The sequence below is a fragment of the Trichechus manatus genome, unplaced genomic scaffold, assembly GCF_000243295.1.
Source record: "Trichechus manatus latirostris isolate Lorelei unplaced genomic scaffold, TriManLat1.0 scaffold00157, whole genome shotgun sequence".
In the NCBI taxonomy this organism is placed as follows: domain Eukaryota; kingdom Metazoa; phylum Chordata; class Mammalia; order Sirenia; family Trichechidae; genus Trichechus; species Trichechus manatus.
Genome location: NW_004444093.1, coordinates 5,437,215 through 5,462,139, shown reverse-complemented (window position 1 = coordinate 5,462,139; position 24,925 = coordinate 5,437,215). Strand labels below are relative to the sequence as shown.

Here is a 24,925-nt window from a genome sequence, read left to right as displayed (position 1 = left end):
TTTGTAAGCACCACTATGCCAATTTTTTTTTACTTGTTGCTGTAAAAAAATGAGTATACTCTGCTTAAAAAATACTTCCCAAGGGGTAGGCATGGTAGGCAAACAAATGTAGAAGGTGAGCGTTATTTACATAAACATACAGTACAGATTGGGAAAAAATTTTAGGAACCATATATCCAATAAGCGTCTATTATACAAGATATGTAGAATACTTCTACAACTTGAAAACAAAGAAATAACCCAATTATAAAATGGTCAATGGACTTGAATAGACATGTCCAAAGAGGACATTCAGATTGCCACCAAGCACTTGAGAAAATGTTCAGTGTCATTAGCTACCAGAAAGAAGTCAAAACCACAGTGAGATACCATTTCATTCCCCTAGGATGGCTAAGATAAAAAGCAGTAAATAACAAATGTTGACGAGGATGTGGGGAAATTGGAACCCTTATCCATTGCTGGTAATGGGGAAATTGGAACCCTTATTCATTTTTGGTGGGAATGCAAAATAGTATAGCCGTTCTGGAAAGCAGTATGGGGGTTCCTCAGAAAACTAAAGATAGAACTACCCTATGAGCCAGCGGTTCCACTCCTAGCATACCCAAAAGACTTGGATGCAGAGACTCTTAACAGATACTTGTACACCAGTGTTAATTGTAGCACTATTCACAATAGCTAAAAGGTAGAACAACCTAAATGCCCGTAACAGATGAATGGAGAAACAAAATTTGGTGTACTAGGTTATCACATATGTAGTGGAATGCTACTCAGCAAATGGAAGAAATGAAGTCTTGATACATGCTACAATATGGATGGAGCTTGAAGACATTATACTGAGTGGAATAAGTCAGTCACGAAAGGACAAGTATTGTATGACTTCACTTATATAAAAAGACAAGAAACGGCAAATGTATAGAGACCAAAGCTTATTAGCGGTTACCAGGGGCGGGAGGGAGGGGGAGAAGAGAGGGTTAACAGTGCTGGAAAAATTGCATTGATTATGGTAGGGTGATACAGCCAATGGCAAAAGTCGTGATATAGATATATGTACAACAACGACCAAAAAAGAAGAGTGCTGTTGAGGCTGCCTGTGTACACCTACATACCTTATGGGATTTGGTTTCTTGGTTTGGAGGTTTAGGGGTTGTGATTTCCTGGGGCATCCCAGTTAATTGGCCTAATAACGTGTTTAGTGCTTTTTTTCCTAGTGCCTGAGTTCTTAAAAGCTCGCAAGCAGCTATCCAAGGTACACTTGGTCTCTGTTTGTCGTGGAGCAACAGAGGAAGAGAAGGAGAGTCAGGAATAGGAGGAGATAATGGAATGTGTGGGTGATTGCCTCTGTGCACAACTGTCTCCTTTGCCATGAGACCAGAAGAACCAAATGGTGCCCATCTACCATTACTGAATGTATTGGTCAAAAATTCTGTATAAGAGTCCTGATCAAAAGAGAAAATACAGAACAGAATTTCAAATTCTCATGGACTCCAGACTTTCTGGAGCCACGGAGGGTGGATAAACAGCTGAAACTATTGCCCTGAGATAATGTAAACCATAGCCCATTTGTGCTCAGTTATTTTCTCCTTTGAATTTTTTGTTGATTCCATGTGTTTTCATTAATGGAAGCATGCTGAATCAAGTGTGTCTGAATTTTGGGTAGGTAGTATGGGTTTTTTTTTTTTCCTTGCCCCTCCCACAAGCCTACCCTAAGTATTTAGTGGTACGTATGAAGTACCACTAATTATACCCCAGAGCGCCCACTGGGGTCTCTTGGTACATATAAGTAAGATTTTTCAAAATTTCTATTTTTCATACCAAAAAATTCAGGCACTACAAGTAGCCTGTAAAAACAGTAATTTGTGGCGCATGCCCGTTTCTTTGGTTTCAAACAGTCATAAAGGCCCCTGCCTTTTGGCAGCATGCAGTTTGTCAGTGGTATAGCAAAACACCCACTGCTGTCGAGTCAATTCCGATTCGTAGTGACCCTGTAGGACAGAGTAGAGCTGTCCCTTAGGGTTTCCAAGGCTATAAATATTTTACGGAAGCAGACTGCCACATCTTTCTCCCACGGAGTGGCTGGTGGGTTTGAACCACTGACCTTTTGATTAGCAGCTGAGCACTTTAACCACTGCACTACCAGGGCTTCTCGGTGGTGCAGCAGCTGCCCAATAAACTTTCAGAGGCAGAAAAAGTAGTTGGTCCCTAGAGGTACCCATGAGCATTAAACCAAAAGATATCCCCTAAAGTCTTCTTGAAACCAAACAATAGTTTAGCTTAACTAGTAAAGAACATCTGCCTTGAGTATTATGCACTTTTAAGAACTGCCTGTATGAGATGAAAGTGACAATATCAACTCAAAGATTAAATAGGTAGGAACTATAGGGGGCAGTGAGTTTATGTTAATGGAGGAGGAGTAACTCGGAAAAGGAGAGTTCGGATTGTTGCGCAACTCAGTGTTATCAGTGTCACCAAATTGTACATGCAGAAACATGTAGAATTGGTGTATGTTTTGCTTTGTGTATTTTCAACAACGACAAAAAAGACAACCCAATCTATAAATGGTGAGAGGACTCTTAACAGGCATTTCACTAAAGAGGATATTCTAATGGCCAACAAGCGCAGAAAAAGATGCTTAAAGTCGTTAGCCATTGTTGTTAGTTGCTGTTGAGTCACTTCTGACTCATGGCGACCCCATGTGTGCAGAGCTGAACTACTCTATAGGGTTTTCAAGGTTGTGACCTTTGGGAAGCAGATCACAAGGTCTGTCTTCGTAGGTGCCTCTGGGTGGGTTCAAACCACCTACCTTCTGGCTAGTAGTCCAGCGCTGAATCGTTTACACCACCCAGGGATCTTAGGGAGATGTAAATCAAAACCACAGTTAAATACCATCTCGCCCTATTAGTTAGAATGGTAGTGATCAAAAAAACTAAAAACAGTAGATGTGGACAGGGTTGTGGAGAAACTGGAACTCTCCTCCATTGCTGGGGGCAATGTAAAATGATATAGCTACTGCAGAAGACAGTTTGGTGGTTCCTCACCTCATATTAAATCCTTTTACTGTCTCTACTAAGTTTTTATTTCCTTTTAAGGCAGAAGCAGAGTAAACACTGAAGTGTTATATAACAATTTTTAAAAATTTTATTGTGCTGAAATATATGTAACAATAAGTTTTCCATTTTAACTATATTTAACTGTACAATTCAGCAGCTTTAATTACAGTCACCAGGTTGTGCTACAAAGGTTTTTTTAATCACCCCAAACAGAAACTTAGTACTTTTTTTTCTTTTTATTAATGTTTTATTGTGTTTAAGGTGAAAGTTTACACAGCAGATTAGGTTCCCATTTAACAGTTTCTACACAAGTTATTCAGTGATACTGGTTATGTTTTTCACAATATGTTGTTAGTCTCATTCATTCCATTCTGATGATACCATTTCCAGTACTCTAGTTTCCCTGCTGCTTTACCTTCTCATTTTCCTTTAGAGTAATTTTTGACCATTTGGTCTCCTTATTTTATGAGCCAATCTGTTATTTAGCTAAAAGGTGACATCAAGGAATAATTTCAGTTTAGGATTTAAAGTGTATCTCAGGGTGATAGTCTCAGGGAGTCCTCTAGTCTCAGTCCTGTAAGTCTGAACTTTTCAAGAATTTGGATTCTGTTCCACATTTCTCTCCTGTTCTGTCAGGATCCATCTATTGTGGCCCTGATCAGAACAGTTGGTGGTGGTAGCTGAGCACCATCTAGTTTTTCTAGTCTCAGGGTAGATGAGACCATGGTCATGTCGACTATTAGTGAAACTTAGTACTTTTTCAACAATAACCTCCCCTTCCTCCCTCCGCCTAGCTCCTGGTAACCTCTAATAAACTTTGGTCTTCTATGCGTTTACCTATCCTAGGTATTTCATATAAGTGGGATCATACAATGTTTGTCCTTTTCTGTCTGACTCATTTCACTCAGCATAATGTTTTCAAAGGTTTATCCATGTCATAACAGGTATTGGAACTTCATTTCTCTTTTCTATGGCTGAATAATATTCCATTGTATGGCTGTGCCACGTTTTGTTTATCCATTCATCTGTTGATAGACACTTAGGTTGTTTCTACCTTTTGGCTATTGTGACTATAACTTAATTTTTTTTTTTAAATTGTGCTTTAAGTGAAAGTTTACAGTTCAAGTTAGTTTCTCATACAAAAATTTATACACGCATTGTTATGTGACCCTAGTTGCTCTCCCTATAATGTGACAGCACACTCCTCCTTTCCACCCCGGATTTCCTGTGTCCATTCAGCCAGCTCCTGTCCCTTTTTGCCTTCTCATCTCGCCTCCAGACAGGAGCTGCCCATTTAGTCTCATGTAGCTACTGGAGCTAAGAAGCACACTCTTCACAAGTATCATTTTATGCTTATAGTCCAGTCTAATCTATGTCTGAAGAGTTGACTTCAGGAATGGTTTCAGTATAAGTATAGTTTGTAAGTTGAGATTTATAATAAATACTTGAAGAGACAACTGGGGAAAACAGTTACTAACTATCATAATGGGCAGAGAAATTTGGAAATAACGTTATGAATGACAGATGCAGTCTTAGGTCAGCCCCGGCATCTTATTTATTTCTGAATTGATCTTTGTTGAATGGTCTTATTTAGCCTTTACCTTGCCATTTTGGGGGTAGTCTTCAGTAAGACACACACCAAGAGAAATTTCATTCCAAGGAGGACTGCATAAAAGCAGCTTTGCAGGGAAGCACACGTTAATATGTCAGTGGCTATAATATATTTGAATGTGCTTTTTATTATAACTTAAAAAAAAATAGAATTTAAAAACTGAAACCCCGGTCAGACATTTGTTGGACCCTTTACGCACCTCCCTAGAGCTCTGTGGGTCTCCAGAACAATCTGGAAACTACTTCCAAAATGAAACACCTGCCTAGATTTGTCTTCCTTTGATGAACAGACCAGCCCTAGCGGGTGCCTGTCCTCTATGGCAGTGCATAGAATTTCTCCCACCTTGCAGTTTCAAGTAGACACTAAAAGATACTCAGAGCTGTGTTTCCTTCTCCCAGTGACTGCCCACAGAGTAGGGAGAACGATCAGCCAGAGACATTATGCTTCTTGTGGGAGGTGGCATGGTGAGGGAGGTCTCTAAGTGACAGGAGTTCAATCCCAAGTAGATTTGAGCAGAGACAGGTTTTTTTCTAAATACACCTTTTTGTGTGACTTTAACGTTATCAAAGAGTCAAGTGTCCCTTCCGTCCTGTTGAGGTTGGTAGCTAATTTGAAAAAGGAAGAAAGGCTGCTGTATGCTCAGAGCTACTTCCGATGAGTCTCTTGCTGGCTGAGGCGAAGTGCACTGGGCTCACTAGCGGCACCTTGTGTCTTCAGCATGCTTGGCTTTAAGTGTGGGCCCTGCAAGAGAGTTTGCAGGTTGCTTTGGATAGGACAGTGCCTATGATTTAATGTAAACTTTCTTTTTCTTTAGTTTGCAGAGAAAATGCTGACTTGTCCTCTCTCCCCATCCTTGCAGGTTGGTGACATTGTGAAAGTCACAAGGATGAATATAAATGGCCAGTGGGAAGGCGAGGTGAATGGGCGTAAAGGGCTTTTCCCCTTTACACACGTCAAAATCATTGACCCTCAAAACCCAGATGAAAATGAGTGATTGCTGCTGCCCGGTACCTGCTGCTTCGTGTTCTGCCTGTCATAGTCTCCTTTGAAGTGGGAATGCATTCTCTCTCATGGGCAAGTGCCGCTGCATCATAGCACCCACTCTGCAGACGGATGTCTCACGCACATTTGGAATGCACACAGCAGGCTGCCTCCTGGCGTTTGTATCATAGTTGTATTGTCAACAAGTAGCCAATTTTAGAATTCTTTTGGGTCATAAACTGGAAATCCTGGTGGAAGCACACAAGTGGAGAGACGTTGACAAGGAAAAGGTCTTCCTTCTCATCACTACCCTGTTTTTACTGTGACCAGTGCTGTCGTGTTCATCAGTGGAAATTTGAGGCTACTCCACAAAGCAGGGCTCAACCGCCATCTTCTTTTTCCTTTGGAGAACAGAGGAAGTGAACCTTAAAGAAGAGAGAATTCTGTTCTAAACTCCCCAAATCCGGCTTTTCTTTTGGTTTGGTTTGGTTTTGGAAGACTAGTTAATTAGGCTTGTGTGTTTTGAACAGGCTTATAAGTAGCAGGTTGAATTTTTGTGATATCATAAGGAATGACATGTGCCTCTGAGCTTCTGGAATGAAGCTGCTGTAACTAAAGGGGTATGAAGAGAATGGCCCTGAAGCGGGTCCTTTATTGTCTTGGTGTTGTTGATAGTACCTTGTTTTGCCAAATAGCAAACAAAACAATAATCGGTAGTCATGGCATGCCAGCGTGTGTGGACAGCCTCTTGGATTACATGTTCCCTAAAGGCATCAAGTGGGGGGGATGGGGGTGGTGATTGGGCAGCTTTGCTTACCTTGTTTGCCAGTGACAGAGGAGTTTTCTGTCCAGCTTTCCAGTGAATGCGTTCTTTTAAGGTGTATTGTGGGACTTAAAATTTCTTGAAAAAGTGAGGTTGTTGAAAGAATCATTGCGTTAAGTTCAGCTCCCTGAGATCTGGTTTTCCCTGCCAGGCCTAGGCTTGCCAGGCTGCCAGAGAAGGTGGTGCTGCTGATCCTGGTTCTGCAGTCCATGTCCACCATGTTCTCAAGCAAGGAAAAACAAGCTCTGGAAATTGGTCAGTGCATTTGATGTTGAATGTTTTGGTGACTAGAGTGACCATTAACCATTTACCAATTTGGTGTAAAACATCGCCCTGTTAGCTCAAAGAGGCCTGCTCATACAGGCCAGCATGTACAAACGTTTGGCCACGCCCTCATCTACTACACAAAGCAGACTAGGATTCTGGAACCTCTGTGTAGTCCAGTCTGCTCTGGCTTCTGAACACTGGTGAAGATAAGCATCAGCTCAGAGTAAGACCGAGAATTGTAGCAGCAACCTAAGGAGGAACTTGGTACCATTTACTGAGCGTCTGCTGTAGCCATGGCCCTATTGTTGGAGGCTCTTGAGGTATAGAGCATATTCTGGTGACAGAACCACAAACAACCAATTTTCAATTTCTCTTTAAATCAGTATTCCACTGGGCCACGTTAAAGAACCTTGGGAGTGCTCCTGTGACAAAATTAATGGTTAGTTGAAAAAAAATATCACCTTGGCCGTAGATTTCCTGGAAAATGCTTAGTAATCAGCCCTTGCTGCCCAGTAAGAACTGTGGCCGCCTCTTGCTCTGATGATGCGTGTTTGCAACACTGCTTCTTGTGAGCTCGGCCTGCTCTGAGCTAAGCCCAACCCGAGTCCCCACACAAGAACTACACTTGCCCTATAGCCATTGAACAGATTCCACCCTGCCCTTATCAGCATCTGCGCCTAAGTGGGATGTTCAGTAGAAGGTGGAACGTCTTGCCTTGTTTAAAGAGAGCACAAACCCTCAGGCTTTTTTAAGCCAAGTTGAGCTGAGGGGCTTCACACATTTTGATGTTGACACTGAAGTTGGCTCAGCACACAAGAAATGCATAGCAACTTTAGAAAGCAAGGTTTCGTTTCAGCCATGTCTACGAGGCCCACCTTCAGAGTCAAACCCTTCCCTAAACCTAGGGTCAGTCCCAAAGTGAGTCAGCTCGTGGCTGCAGCCCATGAGAATGTTTCCGGGACTGCCCAGGAGGTTCATCCCAGAATCAGAGTTCTGAACTCTTGAGAAAAGTGCCAAAAGTAGTAACTTTAGATTTGGAACTGCATCAGTTTTTAATCAGGCCAGGAGATTTTCTTTTTCACACTAAATGTGAAAAGCAGCACCACTGCCTTGGCATTGTAGCCAGATCCCCACCTGCCTTGGAACCATCAGTGCTTCTCAAAACAACATGAATATGACCTGGAGGAGCTGCCTCTATCCCGGGGTTTTCCCTTTTATGACTGTTCATGATGCTGTTTGCTCTGCTCTACTGTGTGTCATTTAAGAAAATATTTGGCTGTTAAATTAACTGTCACTCTGATTTTTTACTTGGGACGGAAACAAATTATGTACTAAAGGGCATTGACAATTTGAATCAAACTCTGGGAAGGACCTCTCTCACACTGGAGTCTTCCTGGTCTCTTCTGAGCTATGTGGTTCCACTAGATGGCATCATAACCAAGAGGAGGACCCACTGAGTAGCTGCCGCTTGACGACTTGGATCTTCCAGACTAGAGCCCTTCTGTGCTGGAAAGCTGACAGGCAGGAAAGCCAGAGGCCGTCCTTTGGAGCTCAAGCACACGGCACCGCGCTGCGCTTCCTGCACAGCTGTTTACAGACAAGGCAGACCCAAGGCGCTGGCCACCGCCCTTGTCGTGTTTGCTCAGAGGAATATGAACGTCTGTTTTTCAAAAAGGATGAGGTGTTTTTGTGCCAGGTGTTTATAATTTAATCCTTTAATACTGTGTTCATTAACCTCTTAAAATGAGTGAATTCTCGATTGTTTTAACACAGGACCTAAGACTAATGCTTTCTGTGGACACCACTGAGCTGTGCCTGAGTGTCCACCCTCTGGGACTGGAGAACTGTGTCCCTGGTAACTGCTGTCAGTGTGGACACTGAGCTGGCTGTATATTCTGTAGGAGTAGAAGGACGGTTCCCTGGGACAGGATCATCTCTGCAGGAGGAACAGTGGCCTTGCTTCTGAGATGGTCTTCACTGTGTTTTCAAACACCATCACCACCCCAAAACTCTTTTGACCTGTAACTTAAAGACCATAAACTTCAGGCAATAATATTTTCTGTGTTAAGCTGTTAAAATTATTTTTGGGGATCATAGCTTGTTTTATTTTGTGCTATAAAGTTAACAGTATTAAATGACTTATATTCTTAGAATACATCAAGTGTCTTTTCTTAGCAGATCAGTGCCTTTTTATTTTTGTGTTCCATTTTGCATAAACTGGTCCCAGCATCAAAACCTTTGTTTTCCATGGCCTGTTTGTACATTGTCTCAATAAAACTTGCATCAGCTGGCGGCGGTGGCCGCGGCTTTGGTGTTTCAGTGTCTCCTCGGTGCTGTGTGGAGACACTCAGTCCCCACCAGCCTCCAGACTCTTCCAAGCATTAGGCCGTCCTGGGACAGCTGGTGCTTCTTGGAGGATGGTGTTCTGAGGCCCAGCCTTGCCACTGCTGATAACGAAATACAGTGGGATCTTGCGTGGACCCTTTCCCCACTCAGGCACCCGGAGGACCACACTTACCCTCCCTACAAAAACAGCAGCAGCTGGTTCCCAGCCCTGGAGCACAGTGGCTGCTGTAGGGGATCTTGGTACTTGGCCTTGGCCTTCTGGGGCTTGAGGATGAGGCAGAAATTCCCACATTTTGCACCACCAAGGAGAGCTTGGGTTGTTTTCCTTCTAGGCTCCCATATCTGAAGTCTTTTGTAAAATGTTTGTTTGGCATGAGCTAACGAGTTGAATGGTTTCGAGTAAAAGTCATGGAAAGTGAGCAGCCTCATCCCAGGTTACGGCGTGATAACTGTCCGACTTCATCTTTTTCTGATCAAGTCTGTATACAGCCCTACTGTTGAACTCTGGAGGACCTTCAAGTGGTATCTCAGCTTGCGAAGAGGGTACTGGGGGGCCTGCTGAGGGCCTCATATTGACACCCTTGTCCAGAGCCTTTTCCCACCACTGTCCCCAGCTCTCAGTACATTTTGTCTCTGACTACACCTATGCTCCATACCTGTTCTGTGTTGAGATGTCCAAATTTTCTTGTGGTAAACCTCAAGAAGTGAGCTTTCAGGAGTCTCCTGAATTTGACAGAAAACGCCATCTTGGATGGAAATAAAAAACGGTATCAAGTCATTCTGGAAAAAAATGCCCCCAGAGATGCCTTTGAAGAAAATACCTGTCGGTTTGAAAAGGTAGGTTTTGGTCAGCAGTGCTGGGCAGAGTTTGGAAACCCTTGCAAATGTAACCCTATTTGGTGGGGCTGCCCCCTCACCCTGCCTCCCTGCCAGGTCATTAGTAGTGCTGGCTGGCCCAGTAGTGTGGGCACAGGACTTGAAACTCTAGCCAGCAGCAAATACCATGACACTGCTGGGCTTTGAGAGCAGGCCCTCACCCACGAGCCCCTCTTGCCCTGTCGTTCTGGCCGTCAGTGACAAGCCCCAGGCCCATTCCGAGGACCTACCGTGTGTGCTCCGGGGCCCTGGCTGGTGCTCTAGAAGGCGGCTGGACAGGCCTGGGAGGCTCTCCACTAGAGGCAGGGTGAGGCGGGGTGACCAGGGCGTGAGGCCTTCTGTTGCCTTCCCTGTGGGTGGTCTGCTCTCTGGCCCGGCAGCACCCCAGCGCTATGCAGTCCTGTTCTCATATCTCTGGACTCAGCTGTATGGACGTACTCTGGTTTCTAACACACAGTCCTTAACTCCTGCGACCCCGGCGAGGGGCTGGGGTCACCCTCTGCCCGTGGTGAGAGCAAAGTCCCCACTGGGACCGGAGCTAGACGACCGGGCACCAGGCACTGGTGGGACCTCACAACCACCAGTTGGGGGCACGCCCCGCCTCCCCCGTCCCAGGCTCTTCGCACCTGGCCCCCCCAGACAGAGCCACAGCGTCCGTGCTTGCCCCGCGGCCTAGATGTGGCCCCGGTGCCTAGGGGGGCTTCCGCCCTCCTCACCCCAGAAGGGGCACAGCTCTTCCCCGATGCCCTCCAGGGCCTGTGGCTCCCAGCACGCGGGTTAGGGGACCCAGGGGTGAAACTCCCCCCATGGCATGTCATTGGTTGGAGGCCAAAGCAACAGCCTCCACCTGCCCGCCAGGGCCCTGGAGATGGAGGAGCGGAGCCGAAGATGGTGCCCCCCTGAGTTCACTAGGACCTCTCCCCAGGTCCTGCATCTTTTGATGCAACATTTAAAACAGCGGATACAGTGGAAGGTCTCCCTCCCTCCCTGGCCCAGCCACTCCATACTGCTCCCCAGAGTCACGCTGTTTCTAGTTTATTATATATCTTTCCAGAGTTATTGTGTAACTTAAAGCAAATACATGTATAAATCCATAGATGTTTTTCTTTAAATATTTCTCTACACGAAAGCATGGACTACTTAACTGTTCTGCACCTTGCTTTATCCCCCTTCCTCTATTTTAGAGATTGCTGTGTCTTTGTTCTTTTTCATCTTTCCACAAGCATGGATGGGCAGTCACTCGTTTAACCATCCCCCATTGATGTGCACATAGGCCCTTTCCAGTCTTCGGCTATCACAAACTGCTGCATTTCATATACCTGAGATGCGCTTTTAGGACAGTTCCCCAGAGTGGGATTGCTGGACGAAAGACTGGGCATTTGAAATTTTGATAAGCCGTTTTAGCTTCTTAGTGCTCCTGCAATAGAAATACCACAGGTGGGTGGGTTTAAAGAACAGAAATTTATTTTCTCACAGTTTAGGAGGCCAAAAGTCCGAACTCAGGGCGTCAGCTCTTGGAGAAGGCTGTGTGGGTTTTAGGGGAAGATTTTTGTCTTGTTTCCCTATCTCCGGAGTTCCTTGGTGAACTCCACATGGCATCTATCTTTCCCCCATTTGTGCTTCCTTGTCTCTGTTCCTAATCTGCTCTTTTTATATCTCAAAAGTAATTAGGTTTAGGATACTCTACACTGATACAGTCCATTGACATAATAAAGAAAGCCCTATTCCCAAATAGGATGACATCCACATGTATAGGGGCTAGGATTCCAGCACATGTTTTGAGGGGACACAATTCAGTCCATAACAATAGCTATGGCCAAATTACCCTCTGTAGGGATTGCCTTAGTTTATACTTTCACCAGTGGCGTATAAGAAAATATTTACAATGTTATTACAAACCCTCTGTAGACATCTTTTTATGGCTGAATTGTATTATATCCTATGGCTGAGGCAGCTTATACTAGCCCAGCTGTCAGTGGGGTGTGGAGGGGGCTTCCAATCTTCTGATGACAGAATCCTCAGGAGGTCTAAGTAAGAGCTTTAGGAGCCACGTCCACCTTCTTGCCCATACTGCCCCCCACCCAGTCCATCACCAACCTAGTTGCTAGTATATCTTTTTCCTAAATGTGATGAAAAACCCTCACCCAGCCGCCTCCCTGGCCCTGACATGCCAGACTCAGTGCTCAAGCCACATGGCCTGGCACATGCTGAGTCCCCAGGACTTGCCATCCCCCTCCTGGCCTTGGCCCACACTGCTCCTTCTGCCTAGGTGCCCTTCCCCTCTCCTTGGTGAACTCCAGGCCAGTCTCTTCTCAGCTTCTGCCACCGCCTATGTAAGGTACTCCTGACCTTTCCTGCTTTCCCAAGAGCCAGGTAACGGGACAGTAGTGGCAGCAAACCATCAACCTGGGGAGAGCTGAGGCTGGGCTAATATGTCAGCAGGAGCTGGGAACCCCAGAGAATCCAGAGGGCCCTGGGAACACGGTGGTCAGGCCTGTGTAGACACACCTGGCTGGGGAGAGGCTGGGCTGCAGTAGGCGGACCAAGGCTGGGAGTCAGGGATAGGGGCTCAGCCCAGGCTCCTCCACCTGGGGAATCCTGACACATACTTCCATAGCTCACTGTTCAGCTGCAGCACCACTCCCACCTGTCTCAGGTACTGCACACGCCGGCCCCACCCTCACCCCCATAACGTCTGGTCCCATAACACACCTGGTCTCAGCTCAGGTGTTAGTGTGTTGTGTCAGCCCCTTAACATTCCTGGGGATCATTTAGTTAAACCAAGGCTCCCCCTTCCCCCCTTCCCCCATCTGAAACCTAACGCCTTCACTCCCTCTGTTCTCAGGACCGTAAGGCCAAGGAGAGCCTGTCTGACCCTCAGACTGGTCTCCAGGGGGCAACAGTGTCAATCCTGTGTTAGTTACTGAAGCAGCCTCACTTTTTCACCTGTAAAAGGACCATCTGTTCCCCTCTGCTTAGAGCCCCTAAACTGGGGGCAGTCGGGATCAGGGAGGAGGTCCAGGGCTGGGGAGCCCAGGGAACGGCCCCTCTCCCAGGCTTCAGGCTGCTCTCCTGCCTCTTCACTTCCTTCTCAGACCTCAGCAACCCCCTTCCTGCCTTTGGGGTGTCTGCTGGGTCCAGGGGCTCTCAGCTGCCCTAGTCACCACACTGTCTCGCCACTGGGCCTTGATTTCTCTCTGCCATCTCACTGGTTGTATTGTAAAGGCTGCTAGGATGCTTTTGCCTTTCCAGAATCATCTTTGGAGCAAGATCAGAACCTCAGGCAGGCTGAGGCTTAGAGCCCCCCAGGGTCTCCCTGCTCTGCTCAGACCCCTTCTCCACATGCACCCTCTCCCCATGTCTGAGGGCCCTTCTTGAGGCAGCACTCCCAGCCTGCCTTTGGTTTTTGGTTTTGCTCCATGAGGATCTTATGTCATTTCTGCCCTACCATGGGGCAACAGGAGCCCCAAGCCTAGTTCCAGGACCAAGGGTGCCACAACAGACTCACTGTTTTGTTGTTTTAATCTGTAAAATGTGTATTCAGATGTATGGGCACATGGTAATATAGGGTTGTGTTTTAAAACTGTTATAGAGCATATCTAAACTTCTTTAAAAAACAAGGATAATCATTATGTTTAAAGGTATTTTCTTCTGTTGACAGACTCACTCTTATGTCAGGGTGTCTCTCAGGTTGTTGGCCTCTGCATAGCCCCCATGCTGCCCCATCATCCCTTACTTATCTCTGGCACCCCAAGCTCAGCAACCTCCCACTTCCTGAGCATTCCCTGGCCTTGCACCTGTCATGGTGTCCTGCAGGAGGACACTGCAGTGACCCCCACATGTCCCAAGGAACCTGGGGCGGAGGAGTTCCCCAACTGCCAGAGTCACAGATCAGGCAAGCAGCAGAGCAGGGCTCAAACCCTGCATGGAGGACCCTGCAGCCTTGGGAAAGCATGGCAGCCCTCTCCCATACCACTCCCACACCTCCACCTTACAGCCCAGCACAGCAGAGCCAGCCTACCTGGGTTCTAGTCTCTGCTCTGCCACTTACCAGCTGTGTGGCTTTGGGGAGTCCCTAACCCCTCTGAACCTCAGTTTCCGCATCTGTAAAAGAGAGATGATAAGAGAGAACCTTCCTCCTGGGGCTGTTACAAAGGTAACAGAAACAAGTGTGTGTAAAGTCAAAGTCATGGTTATCTTTGGGGCACATTGTCTTCCTGATGAGAGTGGGACTCCCTGGGGGGTTAGCAGGGTCAGCACATATGTGAAATGGGGCAGGCTAGTGGGAGGCCAAAGGCACCAGGCCCAAGAAACACCATCTGTCCTGTGATAGGGCCAAGCCACATGTCCCCTCCAGGCCCCAGCTGCACAGGGGTAGGGAACACCCTGAAACTCACTGTCTTAGTCTTCTAGTGCTACTGTAACACAAATAAAACAAGTGAGTGGCTTTAAAGAACAGAGATTTATTTTCTTACAGTTCTAGAAGCTAAATGCCCAAGTCAGGGTCATAGCCATGTCAATTCCGTTCTGTCAGTAGCTCCAAGTGTTCTTGGTTCCTTGGTGATCCTCTGTTGACATCTGTCTTCTGTTGCACTCAAATGTCTGTGTCTATACTGCTCTTTATATAAGTCAGAAGTGATTAGGTTTAGGATCCACGCTACACTGACATGACTTCAACTGATTGATTACATTAGATTGCATTATGGAAAACAATCACATTACATTACCTTACATTACATCACAGGTATAGGAGTTAGGATTCTAACACATACTTTGTGGGGGGTGGGGGGAGCACAATTCAATCCATAACACTCAAAAATGAATAATTTCTTTTATAAGGATCAGCACAAAGCTGGTTCCTATGAGGCAGAGGTTAAAGATGTCTTGAATGTCCAACTACTCCAAATTGCTGTACCACTCCATCATGTCTAACATTAACTACTACTTCTCCCCTCAGTACTCTCACTCCCATCTTTGGGTTCCGTAATTTGCTGCAACATCTCACAGAACTCATGAACCATATCAAGGAAACTGTTCATGTGATTGTGGAGGCTGGCAAGTCCCAAATCCATGGGTCAGGTGTAGGCTTCTCCTGGCTCACACGGCCACCAGGGCTGATGAACCCAAATTGGCAGGCCAGACGACAGACTGCTGGCTTACAAGGCTGCAGAAGCTGGTGAATCAGGTCAGACAATAGACTGCTGGCCCACGGGGCTGTGGAAACTGGCGAATCCCAGAAATGACAGATCACAGGCATGCCGCTGGTTTAAGTCCTAAGAACTGGAGGTCAGACAATGATGCAAGATCCAGGTGCAGAGAGAGAGAGCCCTACCAGAGCACCCACATACATACCTTGGATGGAGGCCACACGCCAGGAAAGACTAACTTGAGTAAGGGTAGGACTTGAGTCATGCCCTCCTGCAAGGCTGTGATTCAGGATACACCCCACACTAATCCTGACTCATTAATATATAGAGGTTAGGATCTACAACACATAAAATGGAAGATAATTACATCAGATCATAAAATGGAGGACAGCCATACAATACTGGGAATCATGGTCTAGCCAAGTTGACACAACCTCAACCATCACAGGTTCCATATACTTTATTTGCATAGTTCCACTCAGTCATTGTGTGTGAGTCACAAAAACCATGGCTAGAGGCCCATATTAAGTAATTCATTGCACTGCACTCACCCAGGTTTTACGCCCACCTGCTTGAAGTGTGACTTACAAAAGCCATGGTCCTGCCATTGGGAGACCCTGGGCGAGTCACTCAGCCTCCCTGAGCCACTGTCCCCATCTTGTAAAAAGGGAGGGGGGCTGTGCTTTTCCCCCTGGGTAGGGTGGGATATAAATAAAGGACTACCCTGGAGGGCTGGCTGGGCCTGGCACACAGGGTTGTTATTGCTGTCCTTACTGTCATCATTATGGGAGAGGAAAGCATAGCCCAGCCAGAAAGGAGACAGATTGCAAAAATGAGGAACCAATGCAAGCCACCAAAGAGCAATAATAGGAAAACAGAGTTGGTGGCCCCTGATGTATTTAGTGATGGACATGACATCACTTCCCTGGAATGCGAGTCATTCATTCCTTCCCCACAGTCACTGAGCTCCAGCCTGCTGGGGGAACAGGCTTTACCTGATCACAATGCAGAGATCCCAACAGTCAGAATAACACTGAGGTACCAAGAGCCAGAATTACAGGGCCTGATTTAGTCTGGAGAGTTTGGTTAGGTAGGGCTTCCTGGAGGAGGAAGCATATACCAGGGTGCACCATGATTTATGCAGACTCAGGAAGTTCTCCTGGTATAATTATAGGTAGAAAAAATAAAATGTACATTGAAATAAAATAAAATTTGAACCAGAATGTGTTGGTGACATCACTCAAGATGGTGAAGTAGGAAGCTCTAGAGTTTGGTCCCTTCACTAAACAAAAATTGAACTGGAAAGAGCAATTTGAATAAATTCTTTTGAACTATGCAACCTGATATAACATTTATATCAACAAGGGGAGTGCTTGATGAAAGGACAGGCTGCTGATCTTTCCTGAATGAGTCATATGCACCAACTGGCTACCATCTCCCCATCACTCAGGGCTGCCATGGTGGTGGGTACAGCTACCACATTCCTAGAGTGTCTGGCTAGGGCCTGAGCAGGCAGTAGGGAGTTTGTCCTCCAAAGATTTGGGATTGCACAGTTTGCACAGTCTGCACAGTTGGGTTGGTGTGATGGTGCGCTGAGGGACTGGTGCAGACAACTGCCTCAGTTTTGGCCCTATTCTGGGCCTGTTATCACTGGCTCTCCTGCTAGGCCCTTTCAGGACTCTTGCTTCAGTGTTACAGCACTTGACCTGTGTCACCTGTGTCACAACTCTTTTAGGAGGTTCCTTGCTTCCCCTCTCTCTGCTTCTTCCCTCTTCTTTCTTCCTTCTGCTTCTCTTCCTGCTTCTTTCTGTCTGAAAAGCCTCTGTGGGGTGCCGCATATATACACAAACTCCTTGTCAGTTTCAAGGCATAGTCCTCCCACCAGAGCCATGAACTGACCAATCACCCCTTGGTAGGCCACAGACATTTCATTTGCATAGTAGGCTACAACTCACTTCATTTGCATAGTGTATTGACCAACCTCTGCAAGGTGCGTACCAATCACAGGGCAGGCTGCAGCTCAGGGCCTGACAAAAAGTATCAAACCAGGTTTACAGTTTACCCAGGAAATGTCAATCAACCTGGCAAAAGTAACAGACCCTCTGGGGTAAAAAACTAGGACAAATGTAACTCCTCAGGGCTTAGCGGAAAAAGTTTCTCAAGCTGTTTTTCCAAAGAACCTAGGCAAAAGGCCACATAAAGGAACTCATTTCACCACAATGCAAAGAAACAGAAACGTATGGGCCATGCACAGGAAAAAAAATTCACACAAACCATCCCTGAGGAAGCCTACATATTAGAATTACTAGTCAAAGACATTAAATCAACTGTCTTAAATATGTTTAATGAGCTAAAGGAAACCACGAACAAAGAACTAAAGGAAATTAGGAAAATAATGCATGAACAAAACGAGAATATCTATAAAGAGACAGAATTAGGAAAAGGAACAAAACAAATTCTGGAGCTCAAATGTACAATAACTGAAAAAGGAAAATTCACTAGAGGGGTTCACCATCAGATTAGAGCAGACAGAAGAAAGGATCAGTGAACTTGAAGATAAGGCAACTGAAATTATAGAGTCTAAGGAGCAGAAATATAAAAGAATGAAGAAAAATGAACAGAGCCTGAGAGACCCATGGGACACCATCAAGCTTACCAATATATGCATCATAGAAGCCTCAGAAGGAGAAGAGAGAGAGAAAGGGGCCAAAAAATATTTGAGGATATAATGGCTGAAAACGTCTGAAATCTAATGAAAGTATGGATACACATACCCATGAACCTCAACAAACTCCAAGCAGAATAAACCCAAAGAGATCTACACCAAGACACATTATAGCCAAACTGTCAAAAACCAAAGGCAAAGAGAGAATCCTGAAAGCAGCAAGAAAGAAGCAAAGTGTCATATAAAAGAGACCCTCAATAAGACTAACAGCTGATTTCTCATCAGAAATCATGGAGGCCAGAAGGCAGTGGGAAGACATATTTAAAGTACTGAAAGATAAAAACTGTCAACCAAGAATTTTATATCTGGCAAAACTGTGCTTCAAAAATGAAGAAGAAATTAAGACATTCATAGATCAGAGAAAGCAGGAGTTCATTACCAGTAGAACTGCCTGATAAGAAATGCTAGAGGGAGTCCTTCAGGCCAAAATGAAAAGACACTAGACAGTAACCTGAAAGCATAAGAAAAAAAATAAAGAACAATGGTAAAGGTAAATATGAAGTGCATAAACCAAAAAAAAAAAAAAAAAAACACTTGCCAATGGGTCTTTTCCAACTTTTGGTAACCACATAACAATGTAAGTAAATATAAAAGCCACTATTATTGTACTTTTAATTTGTAACTCCTCTTTTTTCGTCATATATGATTTAAAAGGCAAATGCATAAAACAACAATTATAAATCTATGTTAATGGGCACACCATGTAGAAAAAATGTAATTTTGATAATAACAATATAAGCAGGAGGGACATAAATGTATAGGGGCAGAGTTGCAACCCCCAAGGTAACCACTAAGAAAATAACTAAAAACTATACAAAAAAGAGAAGAGAATCAAAACAGCACACTATGAAAATTCAACTACTTTTTTTTAAAGGCAGCAATGGAGGAATGAGAAACAAAAACCATATAAGACATACAGAAAACAAATAGCTAAATGGCAGAAGTAAATCCTACCTTATCAGTAATTGAATGTAAATGGATTACACTCTCCTATTAAAAGACAGAAACTGACAGATTGGGCTTAAAAAAAAAAATGATCCGACTAAATGCTGTCTACAAAAGACTCTATTTTTTTAATATTTTCTTTTTTGGTTGAGAATATACACAGCAACAACATACACCAACTCAAGTTTCTACATGTACAATTAAGAGATTCACTTTAGATGCAAAGACACAAAGAGGTTAAAGGTAAAAGGATGGAAAAATGTTTTCTATGCACATAGTAACCAAAAGAGAGCTGAGGTGGCTATATTGTTATCAGACAACATAGACTTTAAATCAAAAAAGCTTAGAAGAGACAAAGAAGGCAATATATATTGATATGCGTTCCAACTAGCAAGAAGATATAACAATTATAAATATATCTGTATCTAAAAACAGAGGCCCAAGACATATGACACTAAAATGGACAGAATTGAAGAGAGAAATAGACAGTTCCACAATAATTAGAGACTTCAATACTCCACTTTCAATAATGGATAGAGCAAGTAGACAGAAGATCAATAACAAAGTGGAGGACTTGAACAACACTATAAACCAATTAGACTTAACAGACCTATACACTCCACCCAACAACAGCAGAATACACAGTCTTCTCAACTTCACAGGGAACATTCTCCAGGATAGACCATACGTTAGGGCACAAAACAGATCTTAATAAATTTAAAGAGATTAAATTCATACACAGTATCTTTTCTGATCGCAATGGAATGAAACTAGAAACCAATAACAGAAGGAAAATTGGAAAATTCACAAATATGTGGAAATTAAAGAACACACTCTTAGACAACCAATGAGTCAAAAAACAAATCAAAAGGAAAATGACAGAATACCATGAGACAAATTAAAATGAAAATAAACAACATCAGATTTTAAAAGATGCAGCAAAAGCAGTAATAAAGGGAAATTTACAGCTGTAAATGCCTACATAAAAAAGAAAGAAAGCTCTCAGATCAGATTAGGGAGGTAGAAAAACACAAGCAAAATAAGCCCAAAGCTAGCAGAAGGAAGCCAATAATAAAGATCAGAGTCAATATAAATGAAAGAGAAATGAGAAAAATAGTGAAAACCAATGAAACTAAAAGTTGTTTCTTTGAAAAGATAACAAAATTGATAAACCTTTAACTAGACTGATTTAAAAAAAGAGAGAGAAGACTCAAATTACTAAAATCAGCAATGAAAATGGGCACATGACTACCAACTTTACAGATATTAAAAAATTACAAGAGCATACTATGAACATTTGTATGCCAACAAATTGGACAACTTATATGAAATGGACAAATTCCTAGAAACACACAAACTACCAAAACTGACTCAAGAATAAATAGAAAATCTGAATAGACCTATAACAAGTAAGGAGATTGAATCAATACTCAAATACCTCCCAACAAAGAAACATCCAGGACCAGATGGTTTCACTGGGGAATTCTACCAAAAATTTAAAGAGGAACTAACACCAATCTTTCTCAAACTTTTCCAGAAAATAGAAGAGGAGGGAACATTTCCTAACTCATTTTATGAGGCCACCATTACCTTGATACCAAAGCCATATAAAGACATGATAAGAAAACTACAGGCCAATATTCCTTATGAATATAGATGTAAAAATCTAAACAAAATACTAGCAAAACAAATTCAGAGGCATATTAAAAGTATTATACACTATGACCAAGTGTGATTTTTCCAGGAATGCAAGGGGATTTCACAGTAGAAAATCAATCAATGAATACACCACACTTAATAGAATGAAAGTGGGAGGGGGGGGCGGGGGGGGCAAAAAACATGATCATCTAAATTGACAAAGAAAAAGCATTTGACAAAATCCAACACCCATTAATGATAAAAACACTCAATAAACTTGAAATAGAAGGAAACTTCCTCAACAAAATAAATGCCATATATGAAAAACCCACAGCTAACATTATACTCAATGGTGAAAGACTGAAATCTTTTTCTTTAAGATCAGAAACAATACAAGAATGCCTGCTTTCCCCCACTTCTATTCAACGTAGTACTGGAAGTTCTACGAGAGCAATCAGGCAAGAAAAATAAATAAAAGACATCCAAATTGGAAAGGAAGAAGTAAAATTATTTCTGTTCGCAGATGACATGATCTTATATTCAGAAAGACCCTACAGAATTTAAAAGAAAAAAAGAAACTGTAAGAGCTAATCAGCGAATTCATCAAAGTTGTGGGATATAAAGTCAGCACACAAAAATCAGCTGTGTTTCTACACACCAGCAATGAGTAAACCAAAAAGGAAATTAAAAAAACAATTCCATTTACAATAGCATCAAAAAGAATAAAATACCTAGGAATAAATTTAATCAAGGAGGTGAAAGATTTATACACTGAAAAGTACAAACCATTGTTGAAAGAAATTAAAGAAGACCTAAATGGAAAAACATCCCATGTTCATGGATTAGAAAACTTAATATTATTAAGATGACAATACTACCCAAAGTGATATACAGATTCAATGCAATCCCTATGAAAAATCCACTGGCATTTTTAAAGAAATAAAAATCCCATCTTAAAATTCATACAGAATTTCAAGAGACCCAGAATAGCCAAACAATCTTGAAAAAGAGAAAAGCAGGAGAACTCACACTTCTCAATTTCCAATATACTACAAAGCTACAGTATGAAACAGTGTGGTATTAGCATAAAGCTAGACATATTGACCAATGGAATGGAATAGAGAGCCAACCAAGACTAGGGAAAGGGCAGTCTTTTCAACAAATGGTGTTAGAAAAACTGAATATGCACATGCAGAAGAATGAGTTTGGACGCTTACCTTATACCATATACAAAAACCAGCTCAAAATGGATCAGAGAGCTAAATCTAAGAGCTAAAACTATATAAACTCTTAGAAGAAAACATAGGGAAAAAGCTCATGACCTTAGTTTTGTCAGTGGATTCTTACATATGGCACCAAAAACATGGACAATATAGATAAAAATAGATAAATTGAACTTTATCAAAATTAAAAATTTTTCTGCATCAAAGGACACTATGAAGAGAGTGAAAAGACAACCCACAGAATGGGAAAAAATATTTGCAAATAATATATCTGATAAGGGATTAATATTCATAGTATATACAACTCAACAACAACAAAAAACAAATGACCCAGTTAAAAAATGGGCAAAGGCCTGTCAGGGAACACAACAGAGTCCCTGATGGAGCAGGAGAAAGGTGGGGTGCAGAACTCAAATTCCAGTAAAAAGACCAGACTTAATGGTCTGACTGAAACTGGAGGAACCCCAGAAAGCATGACCCCTGGACTCTCTGTCAGAACTAAAACAATTTCCAAGGCCAACTCTTCAGACAAAGATTGGACTGGACGGTGGGACATAAAATGATACTCGTGAAGAGTGTGCTTCTTAGCTCAGGTAGATACATGAAACTAAATGGGCAGCTTCTGTCTGGAGGTGAAATGAGAAGGCAGAGAGGGTCAGGAGCTGGTTGAATGGACACGGGGAACCAGGGGCGGAAAGGAGGAGTGTGCTGTCACAGTATAAGGAGAGCAAATTAGGGTCACATAACAATGTATGTATAAATTTTTGTATGAGAAACTAACTTGAAATGTAAACTTTCACTTAAACTACAACAATAAACAAAAATAAATAAATAAAGGCTAAAAAAAATGGGCAAAGGACTAGAATGGACATTTCTCTAAAGAAGATATACAGATGGGCAATATGTACATGAAACGATGCTCAACGTCATGAGTCATTTGTTGTTGTTGTTAGGTGTCCTCAAGTTGATTCCAACTCACAGTGACTCTATGTATAACAGAACGAAATGCTGCCCAGTCCTGTGCCATCCCCACAATAGTAGATATGTTTGAGCCCATTGTTTCAGCCACTGTGTCAATCCATCTTGTGAGGGTCTTCCTCTTTTTTGCTGACCCTCTACTTTATCAAAAATGGTATCAGAGACTGCTCCGTCCTAATAACATGTCCAAAGTAAGTGAGATGAAGTCTTGCTATCCTCGCTTCTAAGGACCATTCTGGCTGTACTTCTTCCAAGACATATTTGTTCATTCTTCTGACAGTCCGTGATATATTTAATATTCTTCACCAACACCACAATTCAAAGGCATCAATTCTTTTTCGATCTTCCTTATTCATTGTCCAGCTTTCATATGCATATGAGGCGATTGAAAATACCATGGCTTAGGTCAGGCACACCTTAGTCCTCAAAGTGACATCTTTGCTTTAAAGAGGTCTTTTGCAGCAGATTTGCCCAATGCAATACATTGTTTGATTTCTTGACTGCTGCTTCCATGGGTATTGATTGTGGATCCAAGCAAAGTGAAATCCTTGACAACTTCAATATTTTCTCCATTTATCATGATGTTGCTTATCGGTCCAGTTGTGAGAATTTTTGTTTTCTTTATGTTGTGGTGTCATCCATACTGAAGGCTGTAGTCTTTGATCTTCATCAGTAAGTGCTTCGAGTCCTCTTAACTTTCAGTAAGCAACGTTGTGTCATCTGCATATGGCAGGTTGTTAATTAACCTAATTCTGATGCCGTATTCTTCTTCATATATTCCAGTTTCTCGGATTATTTGCTCAGCATACAGGTTGAATAAGTATGGTGAAAGGATACAACCCTGACACACACCTTTCCTGATTTTAAACCACACAGTATCCCCCTGTTCTGTGAACAATTGCTTCTTGATCTATGTACAGGTTCCTCATGAGCACAATTAAGTGTTCTGGAATTCTATTTTTCGAAATGTTATCTGTAAACTGTTATGATTCACACAAATGCCTTTGGATAGTCAATAAAACACAGGCAGACATCTTTCTGGTATTCTCTGCTTTCAGCCAAGATCCATCTGACATCTACAGAATCCTTCAATACTGCAACTCGAGGCTTGAATTTCTTCAGTTCTTTCAGTTTGAGAAATGCCGAATGTGTTCTTCCCTTTTGGTTTTCTAACTCCAGGACTTCGCACATGTCATCATAATACTTTACTTTGTCTTCTCGAGCTGCCCTTTGAAATCTTCTCTTCAGCTCTTTTACTTCATCATTTCTTCTGTTGGCATTAGCTACTCGACATTCAAGAGCAAGTTTCAGAGTCTTCTGACATCCATTTTGGTCTTTTCTTTCTTTCCTGTCTTTTTAATGACCTTTTACTTCCTTCCTGTATAATGTCCTTGATGTCATCCCACAACTCATCTGGTCTTCGGTCATTAGCATTCAATGCATCAAATCTATTCTTGAGATGGTCTCTAAATTCAGGTGGGATATACTCAAGGTCATACTTTGGCTCTCATGGACTTGTTTTAATTTTCTTCAGTTTCAACTTGAACTTGGCATATGAGCAATTGATGGTCTGTTCTGCAGTCAGCTCCTGCCCTTATTCTGACTGATAATACTGAGCTTCTCCATCTTCTCTTTCCACAGATGTAGTCAATTTGATTCCTGTTTATTCTATTTGGTGAGGTTCACATGTATAGTCATTGTTTATGTTGTTGAAAAATGGTATTTCAATGAATAAGTCATTAGTCTTGCAAAATTCTATCATGCAATCCCCGGTGTTGTTTCTATCACCAAGGCCATATTTTCCAACTACTGATTCTTCTTCTTTCAACTTTCACATTCTAATCACCAGTAATTGTCAATGCGTCTTGATTGTATTTTTGGTCAATGCAGGCTGCAGAAGTTGGTAAAAATCTTCAAGTTCTTTATGTTTGGCATTAATGGTGATGCATACATTTGACTAATATTTGTATTAACTAGTCATCCTTGTAGGCATATGGATATTATCCTATCATTGACAGCATTGTACTTCAGGGTAGATCTTGAAATGTTCTTTTTGACAATGAATGGGACACCATTCCTCTTCAATTTGTCATTTCTGCATAGTAAACCATATGATTGACCAATTCAAAATGGTCAATACCAGTCCATTTCAGCTGACTAATGCCTAGAATATCTGTTTTTATGTGTTCCATTTCATTTTTGTCAACTTCCAGTTTTCCTTGATTCATACTTTGTACATTACATGTTCTGATTACTAATGGATGTCTGCAGCTGTTTCTTCTCATTTTGAGTTGTGCCACATCAGCAAATGAAGGTC

The 24,925-nt window shown here is 42.8% G+C and overlaps 1 protein-coding gene across 1 annotated transcript in view; it reads left to right on the top strand.

Moving 5' to 3' along the window:
- CRKL (CRK like proto-oncogene, adaptor protein) overlaps positions 1-9,913 on the top strand; it is a 53,974-nt gene extending 44,061 nt beyond the window's left edge. Inside the window, exon 3 of the mRNA XM_004386187.2 lies at positions 5,519-9,913. Within this exon, the coding sequence (XP_004386244.1) occupies positions 5,519-5,653 (135 nt within the window). The 3' untranslated portion in view covers positions 5,654-9,913. The remainder of the gene's footprint in view (positions 1-5,518) is intronic.
- Positions 9,914-24,925: the final 15,012 nt, after the last annotated feature.